This window comes from Oncorhynchus kisutch, linkage group LG13, assembly GCF_002021735.2.
Source record: "Oncorhynchus kisutch isolate 150728-3 linkage group LG13, Okis_V2, whole genome shotgun sequence".
In the NCBI taxonomy this organism is placed as follows: domain Eukaryota; kingdom Metazoa; phylum Chordata; class Actinopteri; order Salmoniformes; family Salmonidae; genus Oncorhynchus; species Oncorhynchus kisutch.
Genome location: NC_034186.2, coordinates 30,523,666 through 30,543,639, shown reverse-complemented (window position 1 = coordinate 30,543,639; position 19,974 = coordinate 30,523,666). Strand labels below are relative to the sequence as shown.

Below are 19,974 nucleotides of genomic sequence, written 5' to 3'. Positions count from 1 at the left end.
TAAACAACAACCCAGGCTGTAGTTAAGTGGAAAACTACTGGCGTGGCGAAAACATGCAGTGTACCGTGATGTGGTCTCACAACAATGACATGACAGTGATGCAATGAGAGCCCCACCACAGTCAAATGAATGAGTCCTTTTTACCTTGGCAATCTGCAGCAATACAATACAGTGCTTGATGGACTCTACCATACTCTGAAAAGAGAAACAGCACAGAGAATGAAACACCGCACTCAAATTCAGACAGGTGATTCTGAAAATAAGGGAGAAAAAAAAGGGGTTTTACTTACACATGTGGTTTCCTTCAAATGTTCAATTTTCTTAAAAGGAGAAAAACATGATGAAAAATGGCTGTTTCACTTCAGACTTTATTTTAACACCTAACTAGACTTCAGGACTCAAAGTTAGGCGAGTCATTGACTGAGAAAGATCGGCACAGTGAAACCAACGCAGAAACATGCTTTGTTCAAACTCTTTCACAATCATGGCATTAGACCAGCCAAACAGTGATTTCACACCAACTATAGTTTGTGTCCTATGTTCATCACAACAGGTCATTGTCTTCACCATATTAAATAACCTAGAGTTTAAATGTTCCAAACTGACCTAAAACTAAACTCATGATCTCAATAAGGAAGTGAATCACAGCTACTAAAAAACTGACAGAAAATCTATGAGTCAATAATTATCAGCCACAGTTCTGGTGACAAGAGAAGAAACATATCACTCACTCTGCGCGACTCATCTTCTTTGCAATCCTTGATTTTTTCATCAAAGAGCTGGAAGAGAGGAGATGTTTGAGAAGCTGAAGAGGATACACTCAAATCAGGAGCCGAATAAAAACACATTCATCGATGATGCAGTGACGAGTCAGTCACCGTTATTATGAAAGTCACTGTCATACTTAGTCACTCAAATGTGAAAAAGGCTCACCTTTAACTGATCAATTAGAATTTGTAGGTACGCGTCAGCCTCTGCAAGTTTCTTTTCGAAGTCTTGGACACTTGGAACAAATCCTGTCTCTGCCTCCTAAAATAGAAAATGACAAAAGAGCAGAACTTCACAGCACAGTATGACAGTTTTCTGCTTCCACCAGTAACCTATTTCTGACAAAGATTTTTACTGCCAGTGCACCTCTACTCTGAAAGTTTGTTAGCAGATTTTAAAAAGTTAAATATTCTCCTGGAGGGGCTTTAAAAAAGCAGGAAGTAGCAGCACAAAACAGCAACTGTTTGGGAGAAGCTTCCAGTAAGTAGACTTTGCCTGCTAGCCTGCCTGACCATACCTGCTGATAACAAATCAAGAACAGTCCCTTCACTACCTGGAAGTTAGCTTTGCTAAAATACAGAAATGAAATATCCAACAACTTCCTCAAAAATACCTGAAAACGAATGCTTAACCAAAGCAGTCGAACCTTACAATATTACAACTCATAAAACCCATCCATAACCACTGCTGTAAGTAAATCATATACTCCCCTCTCTCAGTATTGCTCTGGTCTTAGCATGTCCTATGGTTTGGCAGGTGCCTTTGGACGATGCCTGTTTCTCAACTGAAATGTATCGTACAGGGATGTGAAGAAAAGCCATTAACACACATTAACCCCAGCGTTGTCTAAAGTGTAAACTGTAAAAACATAACAAGCTTTAAAAGAGACCAAAGTCTGGGCCTTTTTTTCTGAAATTCCTTTAGGATCAAAGGTGGTTCGCTATCAATATAGAAGCAAGTTGCTTAGTGTTGGTGGCTAAAGAGGTGCCTGAGCAAAATAAAATAAAAACAGGTACTTTGCTAAGCTAAAGAATAGTCCCCTTTCAATCTGTGGGGAAGAAGAGTCTGGCATTAGTGCTCTTTAGAGCTTGGGGTAAACAGAAAAATACATCCGTCTCCTCTTTAAAAACCTTAAGTGAAGGGCCTCCCAAGTGGTGCAGTGGTCTAAGGCTGTGCCACTAGAGATCCTGGTTTCAAGTCCAGGCTCTGTTGCAGCCGGCCGCGACCGGAAGACCCATGGTCCAGCGTCGTCCGGGTTAGAGGGGAGGGTTTGGCCGGCAGGGATGTCCTTGTCACATCACGCTCTCGTGACTCCTGTTACGGGCCGGGCGCATGCACGCTGACACGGTTGCCAGGTGTACAGTGTTTCCTCCGACAATTTGGTGTGGCTGGCTTCCGGGTTAAGCGGGCATTGTGTCAATAAGCAGTGCGGCTTGGTTGGGTTGTGTTTCGGAGGACGTACGGCTCTCAACCTTCGCCTCTCCCGAGTCCTTATGGGAGTTGCAGAGATGAGACAAGACTAACTACCAATTGGATACGATGAAATTTGGGGGAGAAAAAAAAAGCTGCAAAAAATTTAAAAAAAAATAAAATAAAAAATGTATATATATATATATATATATATAACCTTAAGTGGTCACAGTCCCAGGACTGAGGGCATCGGGATTCTCGTGGGTGTTTTTTTTGTGTTTGTGGCCAAGCAGACATCTACACAGCTTCATTTTGTGTCTAAGAAACAGACAGCTCCGGTGTCTCTCTTGTTCTTCCTCTATCAACAACATTTGAAGAGGCAGAAAAGAGAATTCCTAATAAATACAAACGCCGGATATCAAATCCTTGCCTGACGACTCATACTGAATTTAATTCTGCTGCCCTATCACTACATACATTCAGTCTGAGACTGCCAACGTAGTCATTTCTGCTTACGTCAAAGTGAAGGGCTTGGTACAAAACAACACACACCAATCAGAGTATCAAAGCCAATGACTATTCTGGAAACACCGCTTTACCCACATGTGTTCAGGCTCTGGCCCAAGCCATTGATTTCTGGGACCAATGCGTTCACATTCGAGAAGATGAGGAGTTCAAATCCAGACTCAAGGTGGAGAAGAAACGTGTGTGTTTGGCCGGAGCGATGTGAATGGGTAGCAAGGAAATCAACTGAATAAAAAAATAAATCCTGTCCACGACTGTAGATTCTGAATTTGAAAGCGACGTCAACCTACTTGCGGGGAAATGCATGCTCATGGTTATGTTTACGACAGTAATAGTGCGGGCTTGGAGTGAGGGTGAGGTATCACAACATGGACTGATTTTGACACCTGTGAGAAGCTGTATTGTTTGAACACCTGCATCCAAAGACACATGACATAGAACAGGAGTTTCCCTCTATTCATGTCAGACTTTTAGAGTAATTTCTTTACCCCACTGACCAAAATCATTCCATCCCAATTTTCACATAGAAAAGTCCTACCATACACTTACATACCAAAAACTGTTGAGCGGGCCCCTGCTGTATTTCAGGTTCAAAAGGTTAAGAAAAATGCTATCAATATGACACGGACCTCATAATTGCAGAGGGACAAAGCCGTTAACATTACAAACAAAGAGGGAAAGAGTCCCTATTGCTCTCTATTTCTGTTATGTCAACACAAGCCCATATCACCATGATGGAAGGGATCCTTCTGCTGGACTAGAGCAGCTTATAAAACCAGAGGACAGTCATGTAGGCTTGTATCTGCAGCTTTGGCATGTTCACACATTCTGTTCCAAAAAGAGCTTTGTCTAACCAGACAATCCCTCGCTATGCTAGTGTACCACACCCACCCCCACTAACCACCAGACATTGAAAATAAAAAACCTCAAAGCTCACCAATCTAGCCCACCCTTCACTCAGACACCTCCCCGTTAGGCTTTCCACACAGCATGACCCAGTTAACTGCATTGTCGCACTCCAACCAAACATTTCCCCCCAGTGTGGTACTCACAGGACGCAGAGCTCTGAGGGACATGCCTCGTCAAAATGCACAGGCCAAAGCTGACCCTAAAGCTCCTCTCTCCTCCCTTACGCAAACCAACGACTGTTCTAGTACTCTCCACTCCTATAGACTGCCAGCAGGAACACCAAAAGCATCGTCTGGTACATCTGCGGTACGTTCTACATCAGCTGAGCAGCAGCACACGCAGGCAAAGTTAATCCAGGATCCTCTTCTCTCTGACAGGAAGTACAGACTTTCTTTTAAAAAAAGAGAAAAAAGGCAGCACAAGCCCATGTGACAAGCAACAACAGCTGCTCTGATTGGATAAGGCTGAGGTGCAGATGTCTGGCTGAAAGAGTAAGCAGGACTCTGATTTGGTCCAGGTCACATGACCCCGCTATGACTCCACGCTTACAGTGTTTGCAAGCAGGCAGCCAGTCAGCAGTGTTGGGTGGGGATCGGAGAGAGTGAGGCAGAGGGAGGGGTAGCAGAGGGGAGGAGTGGGTTAGAGAAGGAAAGCAGAACAAAAGGCACATAAACAACTGGAGGGTAGAATTAAGGCTGGTGAGAGAAAGGAGACCTATTTGTGAGCCACAAAGGGCACAGACCAAAATAAGAGATGGAAATTAGCAGTTTAGAGAGCAAATAATACACAGCACTCTTTAAAAACAGGCTTTCATAGATAAACATGATGCCCATCATCAGCCAACAGTCTAGCCAAACCGTGCTCCTAACCACACATAGACACTCTTACTGTGTCCAGACTAATTTCCTTATATTCTCAGATGACTAATTAACCCGTTCACTGATTAGGACAAGAGTGCTTTTGCCTGCCATCAGTGTCCCAGTGCTACTAGTTGCGATGAAGCTGACAGAGGCATGATATTAATTCTATATCCCGATTTCCTGCATCCAAAAGACCTCAACAAATAGCATGAAAGGTTATTTTGACAACACATGCTTCCAAAAGGTGAAACATAAACTGCTATTGCTTAATGTTCTCAACAGTTCCTCTATTATTTCCTGTGGTCTTAGGTAAAAGAACAAATTGAAGAAATACAGTTCAAATTATGTTCCCTCTGAAGGTTAATACACAGACACACTTCAAAAAATGTGTTTTACAATGCAACAGCAGCAAGAGTTATCCCCATTTGAGAAAGCTTATTTCAAATAAAAAGTAAAGCAAAATCTTTCTCCTCTTTAGCTGAACTTAATGGCTTGGGACTAGTACCCCCAGTATTACTCGAGTGAAGCTGGTCTGAACAGATGAGTGAGTGACTTACCTGCAGTTGGAGGGTGTGACGGAGAATAGTCCCCTCTAAGGCATGGATCCACTTCTCCCGTTCGTCTGCATCTCGAGCTGAGAAGAAAAACACACAAAACACAGCAGATGAGCCATAGTCGAGATAGGAATATTTACAACAGCAACAGAGTGCTTCACCTAGTAGTAACTTTGTAGCTACAAGAAAGACTAGAGCACCTCATCTGGCCCAACAAGTTAACTACATGCTCATTGTGCTGTGCCTTTGCAGCTGCTAAGGGGGTTCTTGCAACCCGTCTGGTGCGTCGCTGGGCAAGAGACTATCAAGGCAGGTCTCCTGACGAGAGACGCAGCCTGTTGCCAGGCTGCACCCTCAGAGCAAAGACACAGAGCAAACAAAACGTCTGACATTTACACTGAAAAGACCAGAGAGGCCCTCCACACTGACGAACAGATAAGCTGTAGACCATACTATTTACCAAGAGTGTTTCCATCTATACATTTCGTAGCTGTCTATTTACCACAACAAACCAATGCTGGAACTAAGACTGTACTCAAAGGGCTGTATAGGGCCATAAGTAAACAAGAACATGCTCACCCAGGGGCGGCACTCCTACTGGCTGGTGACTTTACTGCAGAAAAACTGAAATCCGTTTGACCTCATTTTTACCAGCATGTCACCTTTGCAACTAGGTGTGAAAAAACTCCAGATCACCTCACACACAGACACAAAGCTCTCCCTCCATCTGGCAAATCTGACCCTAACTCTATACTCCCGATTCATGCTTACAAGCAAAAACTAAAACATGAAGTACCAGTGACGTGCTCAATACAGCAGTGGTCCAATGAAGCGGATGCTAAGCTATAGGACTGTTTCGCTAGCAAAGACTGGAATATGTTCCAGGACTCATCTGATGGGATTGAGCAGTTTACCACATCAGTCACCGGCTTTATTAATAATTGCGTCGACAACGTTGTCCCCACAGTCACTGAACGTACAGTCGTGGCCAAAAGTTGAGAATGACACAAATATACATTTTCACGAAGTTTGCTGCTTCAGTGTCTTTAGATATTTGTCAGATGTTACTATGGAATACTGAAGTATAATTACAAGCATTTCATAAGTGTCAAAGGCTTTTTATTGACAATTACATGAAGTTGATGCAAAGAGTCAATATTTGCAGTGTTGACGCTTCTTTTTCAAGACCTCTGTAATCCGCCCTGGCATGCTGTCAATTAACTTCTGGGCCACATGGACTGATGGAAGCCCATTCTTGCATAATCAAAGCTTGAAGTTTGTCAGACTTTGTGGGGTTTTGTTTGTCCACCCGCCTCTTGAGGATTGACCACAAGTTCTCAATGGGATTAAGGTCTGGGGAGTTTCCTGGCCATGGACCCAAAATATTGATGTTCTGTTCCTCGGGCCACTTAGTAATCACTTTTGCCGTATGGCAAGGTGCTCCATCATGCTGGAAAAGGCATTGTTCGTCACCAAACTGTTCCTGGATGGTTGGGAGAAGTTGCTCTCGGAGGATGTGATGGTCCCATTATTTATTCATGGCTGTGTTCTTAGGCAAAATTGTGATTGAGCCCACTCCCTTGGCTGAGAAGCAACCCCACACAGCATCTCAGGATGCTTTACTGTTGGCATGACACAGGACTGATGGTAGCGCTCAAATATATCCTTGCCTGTGAAGCCCTTTTTGTGCAAAGCAATGATGATGGCACATGTTTCCTTGCAGGAAACCATGGTTGACAGAGGAAGAACAATGATTCCAAGCACCACCCTCCTTTTGAAGCTTCCAGTCTGTTATTCGAACTCAATCAGCATGACAGAGTGATCTCCAGCCTTGTCCTCGTCAACACTCAAACCTGTGTTAACGAGAGAATCACTGACATGTCAGCTGGTCCTTTTGTGGCAGGGCTGAAATGCAGAGGCAATATTTTGGGTGGATTCAGTTCATTTGCATGGCAAAGAGGAACTTTTCAGTTAATTGCAATTCATCTGCTCACTCTTCATAACATTCTGGAGTACATGCAAATTGCCATCATTCAAACTGAGGCAGCAGACTGTGAAAATGTATATTTGTGTCATTCTCAAAACTTTTGGCCACAACTGTACATATCCCAAACAGAAGCCATGGATTACAGGCAACATCAGCACTGAGCTAAAGCTAGAGCTGTTGCTTTCAAGGAACGGGACACTAATCTGGACGCTTATAAGAAATCCCGTTATGCCCTCTCCGACGAACCGGCAAAGCATCAATACAGGACCAAGATCGAATTCTACTACACCGGCTCTGACACTTGTCGGATGTGGCAGGGCTTGTAAACTACTACGAATTAAGAGAAACCCAGCCGTAAGCTGCCCAGTGACACGAGCCTACCAGATGCACTAAATACCTTCCTGGGTTGCGTTGAGGCAAGCAACACTGAATCATACGAGAGCACCAGCTGTTCCAGACGACTGTGTGATCACGCTCTCCATAGCCGATGTGAGTAAGACCTTTAAGCAGGTTAACATTCACAAGGCCAGGTGGATTACCAGGATGAGTACTCCCGAGCATGCGCTGACCAGCTTCACTGACATTTTCAAACTCCTCCTGACAATCTAATACCTATACTGAACAAAAATATAAAACGCAATATGTAAAGAGTTGGTCCCACGTTTCATGAGCTGAAATAAAAAAAGGTCCCAGAAATTTTCCATACACACAAAATGTGTAATTTTCTACAATTTTGTGCACAAATGTGCTTACATCCCTGTTAGGGTGCATTTCTACTTTGCCAAGAGTTTTGGCAAAGGAGAAATGCAGTTGTCACACAGCACAATGCCACAGGTGTCTCAAGTTGAGGGAGCGTGCAATTGGCATGCTGACTGCAGGAATATCCACAAGAGATGTTGCCAAAGAATTGAATGTTAATTTCTCTACCATAAGCCACCTCCAATGTTGTTTTAGAGAATATGGCAGTAAGTCCAACTGGCCTCACAATTGCAGACCCTGTGTAACCACACCAGCCCAGGACCTACACATCTGGCTTCTTCACCTGTGGGATCGTCTGAGACCAGCACCCCAGACAGCTGATGAAACTGAGGAGTACAGTGGAGCAAAAAAGTATTTAGTCAGCCACCAATTGTGCAAATTCTCCCACTTAAAAAGATGAGAGGCCTGTAATGATCATAGGTACACTTCAACTATGATAGACAAAATGAGAAGAAAAAAAAATCCAGATAATCACATTGTAGGATTTTTTATGGATTTATTTGCAAATTATGGTGGAAAATAAGTATTTGGTCAATAACAAGTTTCTCAATACTTTGTTATATACCCTTTGTTGGCAATGACAGAGGTAAAACATTTTCTGTAAGTCTTCACAAGGTTTTCACACACTGTTGCTGGTATTTTGGCCCATTCCTCCATGCAGATCGCCTCTAGAGCAGTGATGTTTTGGGGCTGTTGCTGGGCAACATGGACTTTCAACTCCCTCCAAAGATTTTCTATGGGGTTGAGATCTGGAGACTGGCTAGGCCACTCCAGGACCTTGAAATGCTTCTTACAAAGCCACTCCTTCGTTGCCCGGGCGGTGTGTTTGGGATCATTGTCATGCTGAAAGACCCAGCCACGTTTCATCTTCAATGCCCTTGCTGATGGAAGGAGGTTTTCACTCAAAATCTCACGATACATGGCCCCATTCATTCTTTCCTTTACACGGATCAGTCGTCCTGGTCCCTTTGCAAAAAACAGCCCCAAAGCATGATGTTTCCACCCCCATGCTTCACAGTAGGTATGGTGTTCTTTGGATGCAACTCAGCATTCTTTGTCCTCCAAACACGACGAGTTGAGTTTTTACCAAAAAGTTATATTTTGGTTTCATCTGACCATATGACATTCTCCCAATCTTCTTCTGGATCATCCAAATGCTCTCTAGAAAACTTCAGAGGGGCCTGGACATGTACTGGCTTAAGCAGGGGGACACATCTGGCACTGCAGGATTTGAGTCCCTGGCGGCGTAGTGTGTTACTGATGGTAGGCTTTGTTACTTTGGTCCCAGCTCTCTGCAGGTCATTCACTAGGTCCCCCTGTGTGGTTCTGGGATTTTTGCTCACCGTTCTTGGAGCCCCAGATCGAGGGAGATTATCAGTGGTCTTGTATGTCTTCCATTTCCTAGCAATTGCTCCCACAGTTGATTTCTTCAAACCAAGCTGCTTACCTATTGCAGATTCAGTCTTCCCAGCCTGGTGCAGGTCTACAATTTTGTTTCTGGTGTCCTTTGACAGCTCTTTGGTCTTGGCCATAGTGGAGTTGAGTGTGACTGAGGTTGTGGACAGGTGTCTTTCATACTGATAACAAGTTCAAACAGGTGCCACTAATACAGGTAACGAGTGGAGGACAGAGGAGCCTCTTAAAGAAGAAGTTACAAGTCTGTGAGAGCCAGAAATCTTGCTTGTTTGTAGGTGACCAAATACTTATTTTCCACCATAATTTGCAAATAAATTCATTAAAAAATCCTACAATGTGATTTTCTGGATTTTCTCTTCTCATTTTGTCTGTCAAAGTTGAAGTGTACCTATGATGAAAATTACAGGCCTCTCATCTTTTTAAGTGAGAGAACTTGCACAATTGGTGGCTGACTAAACACTTTTTTGCCCCACTGTATGTCTGTAATAAAGCCCTTTTGTGGGTAAAAACTTATTGGCTGGGCCTGGCTCCATGCCCTCCCGGGCCCATACATGGCTGCTCGCCTGTGAAATCCATAGATTAAGGCCTAATTCATTTATTGCAATTAATTTATTTTCTCATATGTAACTCAGTAAAATAGTTGAAAGTGTTGCATGTTGCTTTTATATTTTTGTTCAGTATACATGTTTCAAGCAGACCACCATAGTCCCTGTGCCCAAGAACTCAAAGGTAACCTGTCTAAATGACAGTAGCAGTCACTGTGTGGAAAGCTGTCTTCAAGGCAAAAGGAGGATACTTTGAATAATCTCAAATATATTTTGATTTGTTGAACACTTTTTGATTACTACATGATTCCATATGTAATATTTCATAGTTTGTCTTCATTATTATTCTGGTCTGAGAGTCTTTAGGTGCCTTTTGGCAAACTCCAAGCAGTCTGTCATTTGCATTTTACTGAGGAGTGGCTTCTGTCTGGCCACTCTACCATAAAGGCCTGATTGGTGGAGTGCTGCAGAGATGGCATGTCCCGTTTGGAAGGTCCTCCCATCTCCACAGAGGAACTCTGGAGCGCTGTCAGAGTGACCATCCCTAAATTAGCAAACATGTTTTTTAAAAACTGTCCTCGCTTTGTCATTATGGAGAATTCTGTGTAGATTGATTTTAGAATAAGCCTGTAACGTAACAAAATGTGGAAAAAGTCAAGGGGTCTGAATACTTTCCGAATGCACTGTCGCTCATCTATTTGTAGCAAACAAATATGATCTCTCTCTGATCAGATACATTTAGTATGCAATGATGTTGCTTCAAGTGAAGGTCTATTATTTTGCTCAAAAGCCCACAGAGGTTGTGAAATATGAACAAGAGTTTCTGCAGTTTCTGCGTTTGAGTCCAGACTTTGTTGCAGCCGGCCGCGACCGGGAGATCCATGGGGCGGCCCACAATTGGCTCAGCATCGTCCGGGTTAGGGATTAGGGGAGGGTTTGGCTGGCAGGGATATCCTTGTCCCATCGCGCACTAGCGACTCCTGTGGCGAGCCGTGCGCGCTGACACGGTCTCCAGGTGCACGGTGTTTCCTCCGACACATTACTGTGGCTGGTTTCCGGGTTAAGAGGGCATTGTGTCAAGAAGCAGTGCGGCTTGGTTGGATTGTGTTTCAGAGGACGCACGGCTCTCGACCTTCACCTCTCCTGAGTCCATAGAGTGGCAGCGCTGAGACAAGACTAACTACCAATTGGATACCACGAAATTGGGGAGAAAAAAAAGGGATTAAAGTTTTTTTTTTTAAGTAAAAGATTCAATTAAAATATGATGGCTATTATTTTCAAATCGGTATCATGCTGAAGGTAAGACCCTACGCCTGCTCCCTAACAAAGTGGAGCGAAACGTGCATAAAAAAGTATGGGCTTGGGCTCCGTTTCAATTTTTTATTTTTTTTTTATTTTTTTACAGCGGTTCAACACGTTCCCGTGACAGGTTGTGTGGGAAAATATGTATTTTATTCTGTTATATTCCATTATAAAATATATGCGTGTTGACTGTGATCGGGTAGGTGTTACTTGTCTATTAAATGAACAAAATAAGGAGCTATCGATTTCATTTGACATTAAAACTTAAAATATGCTATATTCTTGCCTTTCGAAAATGCATTTTATTATTCGTATGTTTCTTAAGACCTGCCTAAACAAACAAATAATGGATTTATTTTTGGTGTATATTTAAATGGAATTATTCAAATCGACGCCCACCTACATCTGCACACCACTACTACCACTGGTCCCCAGCATTCCGACATGCACACAAGTGGTATAAAAGGCGTATGCAGGCAAGAATGTGGTAATAATGGGCCTGTTTCTAAGGGGGTCATATAAAACATTGCACAATTTTTTGTTACAGGAAAAATATAGTAAATCCTACGTGAAAACAGTAGTAGATACCACTTGGTTGCATGGCATGTAAAGACCTAATGATGCATCTCCCTTCTACCTTAAGCTCTTTGTGTGACAGTGAGGATGCACTGTTTGGTCAGTTCCACACCTATCTGTGACCTGCAAGCTATGTGCCATCTCTGTGTGCCATTTACAGTGCATCCCAAACATGGCCACTCCTTACTAACAGAGGGATGCAGTCTCATGAGAGGATACACCATCTGTCATAACAAAAACCATCATTACTGGGGTCAGTCTTGAGTGTGATATAAGCTACAGACATTGCTGATGAAGTGATAGCAACAGCAAATCATTAACACTAATATAATATATTGAACACTTACATAACTTGGAGACCAATAAAACTATTGTTCTGTACAGCAAAAACACTTCCGTTTTGATAGTCCTCATGGTTATGATTTCCCTCATTCGCATAATATGAACTGGGAAAATCTGAACTCTTGGTGTGAATGTGGTGGTTTGAGGCCCAGGCAGGTCAGAAACCTGTGCAGTGCCTGAGTGTTCAACACTGAGCCCAAACAGGCCATGACATGGCACGTTCTCACAACCCAATTAGGGCCTAATGCTTCCCTTCTCCCCAGGAAGGTAGAGTGGCTCCTCTGGCTGAAAGCAAAGTGCAACTCCTGGGCCATTAGTGCACAAAGAGGCCATTCTCTAGAGCATGTCTTATTACGGATAGCCAGGCACAGAGAGATACAGAGATGGGCAGTGGAAAAACCCGAGAGCCTTCAGCAAGGTGACAGTGTTCAGACAGGCACTAGCAGTGTGTCTAACAAGCAGCAGATGACATGACTCCATTTCCTCTCTGCTTATTCATTATCACATTCCTAAAAACACAACTCCAAACTGCTCTTCAGGATTCCTACAAAGGATGTGAATTATTTACTGTTCACCTCTTGTTCTGCTTCCCATCATTTGGCTAAATGAATGGAATGTTCTGTAATACAAAGAGAGAAGCTAGATGGCGTGACGCACAACAGTTTTTGGTAAACACAATAACGTAGTATCTTGATTGGAGGAGAGAGAGGGGGTTGAAGTAAGTTGAGACTATGCAGTGGGACATTGAGGTAAATTGTGGTATAGTACATTACATTGCATTACTGTGTCATTGCGCAACACACAATGAAAAAGAGTCGGTACCTAGTAGAGGTCGGCCGATTAATTAGGGCCGATTTCAAGTTTTCATAACAATCGGAAATCGGTATTTTTGGGCGCCGCTTTGCCAATTTATTATAATTTTTTTACACCTTTATTTAACTAGGCAAGTCAGTTAAAGAACACATTCTTATTTTCAATGACGGCCTAGAAACGGTGGTTTAACTGCCTCGTTCAGGGGTAGAACGACAGATTTTCACCTTGTCGGCTCGGGGAACCAATCTTGCAACCTTACAGTTAACTAGTCCAATGCAATAACGATCTGCCTCTCTCTCGTTGCACTCCACAAGGAGACTGCATGTCACGCAAATGTAGTAAGCCAAGGTAAGTTGCTAGCTAGCATTAAACGTATCTTATAAAAAACAATCATAATCACTAGTTAACTACACATGGTTGATGATATTACTAGATATTATCTAGCGTGTCCTGTGTTGCATATAATCTGACTGAGCATACAAGCATCTAAGTATCTGATTGAGCGGTGGTAGACAGAAGCAGGCAAGTAAACATTCATTCAAACAGCACATTCGTGCGTTCTGTTTTTGACTTCAAGCCTATCAACTCCCGAGATGAGGCTGGTGTGACCAAAGTGAAATGGCTGGCTAGTTAGCACGCGCTAATAGTGTTTCAAACGTCACTCGCTCTGAGCCTTGGGGTGGTTGTTTCCCTTGCTCTGCATGGGTAACGCTGCTTCGATGTGGTGGCTGTTGTCGTTGTGTTGCTGGTTCGAGCCCAGGGTGGAGCGAGCAGAGGGACGGAAGCTATACTGTTACACTGGCAATACTAAAGTGCCTATAAGAACATCCAATAGTCAAAGGTTAATGAAATACAAATGGTATAGAGAGAAATAGTCCTATAATAACTACAACCTAAAACTTCTTACCTGGGAATATTGAAGACTCATGTTAAAAGGAACCACCAGCTTTCATATGTTCTCATGTTCTGAGCAAGGAACTGAAACGTTAGCTTTGTTACATAGAACATATTGCACTTTTACGTTCCTCTCCAACACTTTGTTTTTGCATTATTTAAACCAAATTGAACATGTTTCATTATCTACTTAAGGCCAAATAGATTTTATTGATGTATTATATTAAGTTAAAATAAGTGTTAATTCAGTATTGTTGTAATTGTCATTATTACAAATACATTTTTATTTCTAAAGTCGTCCGATTAATTCGTATCGGCTTTTTTGGTCCTCCAATAATCGGTATCGGCGTTGAAAAATCATAATCGGTCGACCTCTAGTACCTAGGCACTTATTTGTCTCTCTCCTTGCTGAATGAATAACGTCAATGAATAGGTGATAGAAACTGATAATTGTGCACGACTGCACGATTGAATAATGAATGAACTGAATGAGGATGAAGAGGAATGAATTCAGAACTGTGTAAGACTTGCTCTTCTGTTCCGCGTGCACAACAACTCACACCCGTGAAAATACTATTTTTTCCTACTTTGTCAGAAGTAGCGGTAACTGGACTGTAGCCTATTAGTAAAGTTTTGTATAACTAACCCAAGACAGACCAGAGCCTGTCATTTCCAATGGGAGCAAATTCAAATTCTAGTGGGCAGAACAAGCAAGGAAGTGTGCAGAGCCAAGCATGAGCTAGTGAGATCCTACTGGCATGTTCTAGCATTTGTTTGCATATTTCTATTAGGGAACGCCTACTCTGTGAAGTACGCGGGTGCAATAACTCCAATCGCCCTTCCACTCCTTTTAAACAATGCACATTTTAGAAACTTTTAGAAAGTCTCCAAAACGCAGTCCACTCTGTTACAGATCTTAGTTTTGGAAACAGAAAACTGTATGGAGATCGAATGTTTAATAGATCAGAAAATTAGCAGAATGTCAGACAATATTTTACATGTAACAATTTATTTAGACAATTTAATTGATTCATTTAGGCTATTTTGACTCATTTTGAACCAAAGGCACAAATAAGTACCGACACATTGTTTCTGAACATCTTCACTAAACAACATTTTTCACCAAGTTAATATGCTCATGTTGTTTGTGTTCCAATTATTTGTGACTTTATGGTAAATGAATGTCAACAAATTAAATCGAATAAATCCTAATGAAGAATCCGATACGTGTTGCAAGCTTGTAATTTTTCCAACACACCTATTAGCCTATAGAGTTAATTTTTCATCAATGTTGAGAACAAGCATATTAAAGCTATAAAATCGGTTACCCCCTCTCTACTGTAGGCCTACATACTACAGGCAGTAAAATCTTTTGAAAAATGAACCTGGTAATCTTATAAAATTTACTGCAGCCCTAAGACCTATCGGTTTAATAACCTTTTACTGCAGTGGGCTAAATCAAGGTCTAGTATTGCCAGTGTTTCGTGGTAGTCTTAAAACAAATCTACTTTGAAATTTTAAAAAGTATGCACCTCACACACATTGTTATGGGCTTAAAAAAAGTTTAAAAAGACACCCGTACCATGTCAGATAGAGCTGAAATGTATTAAATTGAGTTTGCATCCCAATATTACACATTATATACATCACAGAAGACTGAAATAACAAAACTGTTAGACATCGAAACACTGGATTTTCAATGTTGAATAAACAATGTTGATTATGAAAATCTGAAAAATATGAATAACATTCCACCCATGAGGCCACTAGGTCATTTGACTGCAGGAAAGGGCTACCCTTATGAATGAATAAATGATTACATTGAAGAAATAAGGGGCTTCGTGTTCCATTACCAAACAGAATACGCTAAAAAATATATATATATATATATATATTTTTTTTTTATATATATATATATATATATATATATATATATATATATATATATATATATATATTTTTTTGCGTATTCTGTTTGGTAATGGAACACGAAGCCCCTTATTTCTTCAATGTAATCATTTATTCATTCATAAGGGTAGCCCTTTCCTGCAGTCAAATGACCTAGTGGCCTCATGGGTGGAATGTTATTCATATTTTTCAGATTTATATATATATATATATATATATATATATATATATATATATATATATATATATATATATTTACACATTGACAACTCAAAATCGCTTTGAAATAGCCTTCTAATAACCTAATGAAAGTCGATAGCTGATATAACAAGATATTTATATCAATATATTGTTTATTATTTTGTTTTAAGCCTTCCCCTAACCTTAACCACTTGGAATGAATGCCTGAACTGTTAACCTTTGAGTCGTTTCTGTTTTAACACTGTAATCACGTGTAATTAACCCTGTTACCAAGCAGAGAGACAGAAGGGGCTTCTTATGGTTAATACGTATATGATTACATGTAATGATTTATTTGAGACCGGAATGTTAACAGAAAGATGCAGTCGGTGGCAATGGTAGAGTCAGGCGGAGAATGACTCGTTGAAGGGGGTGAGGGAGGAGATGGTCAGGGTTGGGCCGAGTATAGGTGTATGCACTCACTGTGAATGGCCGATGTGAGTGCCCTTTGCTCAATGTAATTGTTGATAAATAAAATGTACTACAGAAAGCTTGGGATGCACTTCTCAACAGACTGAAAGTGCACTGTAAATACGCTACAAAGCTATGAGCCAGGTGTAAATTATTTGGCAGCCATACCTATTCAATCAATTAATTGGAATACAAAGGAAGCAGGACAATAGACTTGTCGAGTTGATTTCTATTTTTAAGGGACTTGAAATGTATTAACAGATGTTTTAGGTAGGCTATACATATGCTACTGTAAAAGGCATGCTCTTAGGCCTACTGCTCAATGGTGGTTATAGAAGGCTATTAGTCTACTAATGATAATGACATTACTTACAATTATTAAAATAAGAATAATTATAATAACAATAAGAAAAATCAAGAAGTGTAGGAGGATAGAACAAAATGTGGGAAAAGTCAAGGGGTCTGAATAATTTCCAAATGCACTGTATGTTGACGTAGGCCTTCACGCCAATCAGGTACGTTAAACAGGACACGCTCTTAGGCCTATAGTTGGACGTCATTTCAATGACTTTATTAAAATAACCTTCAACCCACCTGTCCCTGACTTTTCCTAGATGTGAAATTACAGTAACAGTAGGCCTACTTTTAGATCAATATCGTGAAAGACAAACTGAGCATTTCATCCTCAATGCGCCATGAAAGTCTGTTGCACCGTTTAACAGTAGAACAGTCAGGACTTGGAGTACCAATGGCCACCAGTCTAATAAATCCATGTAATATACACAAAGTAATCCATTAATATGTTGTATAGGAAGGTCATAAAAAAATATAATAGACAAGACAGAATACTAAGAAAGAATGCTTTATGCTATAGTAGCGGAGGCTATGCCTGCGCCAGGTCAGTGAAATTAACATGTTAATTTAGCGGACATCACACGTTTATATTTCTCAGTCCTACATACACTAAGTGTACTAAACATTAGGAACACCTAAATATGCATTTTGCCCTTAGAACAGCCTCAATTCACCGGGGCATGGACTCGAAAGTGTTCCACAGTGGTGCTGTCCAATAATAACTCCAATGCTTCCCACAATTGTGTCAAGTTGGCTTGTAGTGGATCTCTACTGTGAATATCTCATTCAATCTCATCCCACAGATGCTCAATTGGATTGAGATCTGGTGACTGGGCAGGCAACCGCAGTAAACCAAATTCACTGTCATGTTTGTGGGACCATTCCTGGACAATCCTAGCCTTGTGGCGTCATCCTGCTGAAACCAATCTATTTGCATATGGATACATTGCAGACATGAAGGGATGCACCTGATGGATGTATTGTTTTCTCCATACCCTAGTCCTCCCATCAGCGTGAAACAGCAGGAACCGGGATACATCAGACCAGGCAATGTGGTTCCAATTCTCTAGTGTTTTAGCTCATTAGCCCACTGCAAACGCAGTGATTTGTTTTTTTGCTGAAAGAATTGAAACTCTGTAAGGTTGTCGACCACCATACCCCATTCGTGTCAAGGTACAAGGAGTTGTGTATTCATTTATGGGTCTTTGGGAACCAATGTTGTACTGGACTGTCATGCATAAAACAAATAATGAAAAGAAAAGCATTGCAAGTTTGAATGCTGTAAAGTTAGTGGGAGAGGTGGAAAAATGATTGTTATCAATAAATGATAACCCTCCTGGCATTGACAACTTGGATGGAAAGCTCCTGAGAATGGTAGCTGATTCCATAGCCACTCCTATCTTTCATACTTTCCTCTAGGCTCAGATTAAAAATCTTTGTCCTCAGACCTGGAGGGAAGCCAAAGTAATTTCACTACCCAAGAGTGGTAAAGTGGCCTTTACTGGTTCTAACAGCAGACATATAAGCTTGCTGCCAGCTCATAACACACTGTTGAAAGAAATGGTGTTCAACCAAATACAATGGTATTTCTCTGTAAACAAATTAACAGACTTTCAGCACGTTATAGAGGACACTCAACATGAACTGCACTGACACAAATGACTGATGATTGGTTGAAAGAAATTGATAATAATTAGATTGTGGGAGCTGTACTGTTAGATTTCAGTGCAGTCTGATATTATTGACCATAACCTGTTGTTGAAAAAACCGTGTTATGGCTGTTCAACCTCTGCCATATCGTGGATTCAGAGCCATCTAATAGAACTTTTCTTTAATGGGAGGGTCTCGAATGTCAAACATGTAAAGTGTGGTGTACCGCAGGGCAGCTCTCTAGGCCCTATTTCTATTTTTACCAATGACTTGCCACTGGCATTAAACAAAACATGTGTGTCCATGTACGCTGATGATTCAACCATATACGCATCAGCAACCACAGCTAATGAAGTCACTGAAACCCTTAAAGAGTTGCAGTCTGTTTTGGAATGGGTGGCCAGTAAAAGTGGTCCTGGACATCTCTAAATCTAAGAGCATTGTATTTGGTACAAATCCTTCCTTAAGTGCTTGACCTCAGCTGAATCTGGTAATGAATGGTGTGGCTGTTGAACAAGTTGAGGAGACTAAATTACTTGGCATTACTTTAGATTGTAAACTGTCATGGTCAAAACATATAGATTCAATGGTTGTAAAGATGGGGAGAGGTCTGTCCGTAACAAAGCGATGCTCCGCTTTTTTGACACCACACTCCAAAAGCAAGTTATGCAGGCTCTAGTTTTGACTAATCTTGATTATTGTCCAGTTGTGTGGTCCAGTGCTGCAAGGAAATACCTAGTGAAGCTGCAGCTGGCCCAAAACAGAGCGGCACGTTTTGCTTTCATTGTAATCAGAAGGCTGATAATAATATTGGCTCTTGGCTAAGAGTTGAGAGACTGACTGCATCACTTCTTTTTATAAGAAACATTGTGTTGAAAATCCCAAATTGTTTGCATAGTCAACTTACACACAGCTCTGACACACACTTATCCCACCAGGGGTCTTTTCACAGTTCCCAAATGCAGAACAAATTCAAGAAAGGGAATAGAATTATATAGAGCCCTAATTGAAGGAAATTCCATCTCATATTGCTCAAATAAAACAGCAAACCTGATTTTAAAAACACAAATCAGCACAACGCATCTCCCCTATTTGACCTAGATAGTTGTGTATGCATTGATATGAAGGCTACGTGTGCCTTTAAACTTTTTTTTTTTATGTAGTTCTGTCTTTAAGCCGTTCTTGTCCATTGATGTTCTGTATTATGTCATTAGGTATTGTGTTTTGTATGGATCCCAGGAAGAGAAGCTGCTTCTTTTGCAACAGCTAAATCCAGATCCTAATAAAATACAAAAATTGTAGCCCTTCTGACAGAGCAACAATGGGATTCTTTGTCCAGAGTGGAATAGCGGGCTTTCAAACTCCCACCTATTCCCCTCTTTGGATTGGTGGATACATGTTATTTTAATACTTTCAGTAGTCGATGGAGTGGGGGGGGGGGGGGGAGCATTAGCAAAGGAACAACATTAGTGCATTTAGACCTCAATGTCCTGCTCATAGGTGGCGCGTGAGTTGGGGGAGCTCATTTTCACCCCCAAAAATTTGAAGCCTTCTATTCCTAATGTGATGAGTAAAATGGATATTCATCATTTAGGCTAATATTTATTTCTACAGAATCTTTTTTTAATACAGCTTTCAAGTGACAATGAACCAATGATAGACAGTGAATATGCACACTCACCAGGGATATGCTCTGCTAGTGCCATTAACTGTTTGCTCAGTCACTGTATAGAATTTAATTGTTCACCCAT

At 41.3% G+C, this 19,974-nt stretch overlaps 1 protein-coding gene across 5 annotated transcripts in view; it reads right to left on the bottom strand.

Moving 5' to 3' along the window:
* Window positions 1–19,974, bottom strand: part of osbpl9 (oxysterol binding protein-like 9) — a 48,078-nt gene that overhangs the window by 15,884 nt on the left and 12,220 nt on the right. For 2 of the 5 annotated variants that reach the window (XM_020499139.2, XM_020499140.2), the window contains exons 4-8: window positions 5,030–5,106; window positions 934–1,029; window positions 732–779; window positions 291–320; window positions 145–195 (exon numbers count right to left, since the gene is read on the bottom strand). In XM_020499139.2, coding sequence (XP_020354728.1) covers window positions 145–195; window positions 291–320; window positions 732–779; window positions 934–1,029; window positions 5,030–5,106 — 302 coding nt within the window. Of the gene's footprint in view, window positions 1–144; window positions 196–290; window positions 321–731; window positions 780–933; window positions 1,030–1,478; window positions 1,605–3,755; window positions 4,023–5,029; window positions 5,107–19,974 lie in introns of those variants that run through there. The other 3 variants (XM_031785992.1, XM_020499141.2, XM_031785990.1) reach the window with 3 other exon arrangements.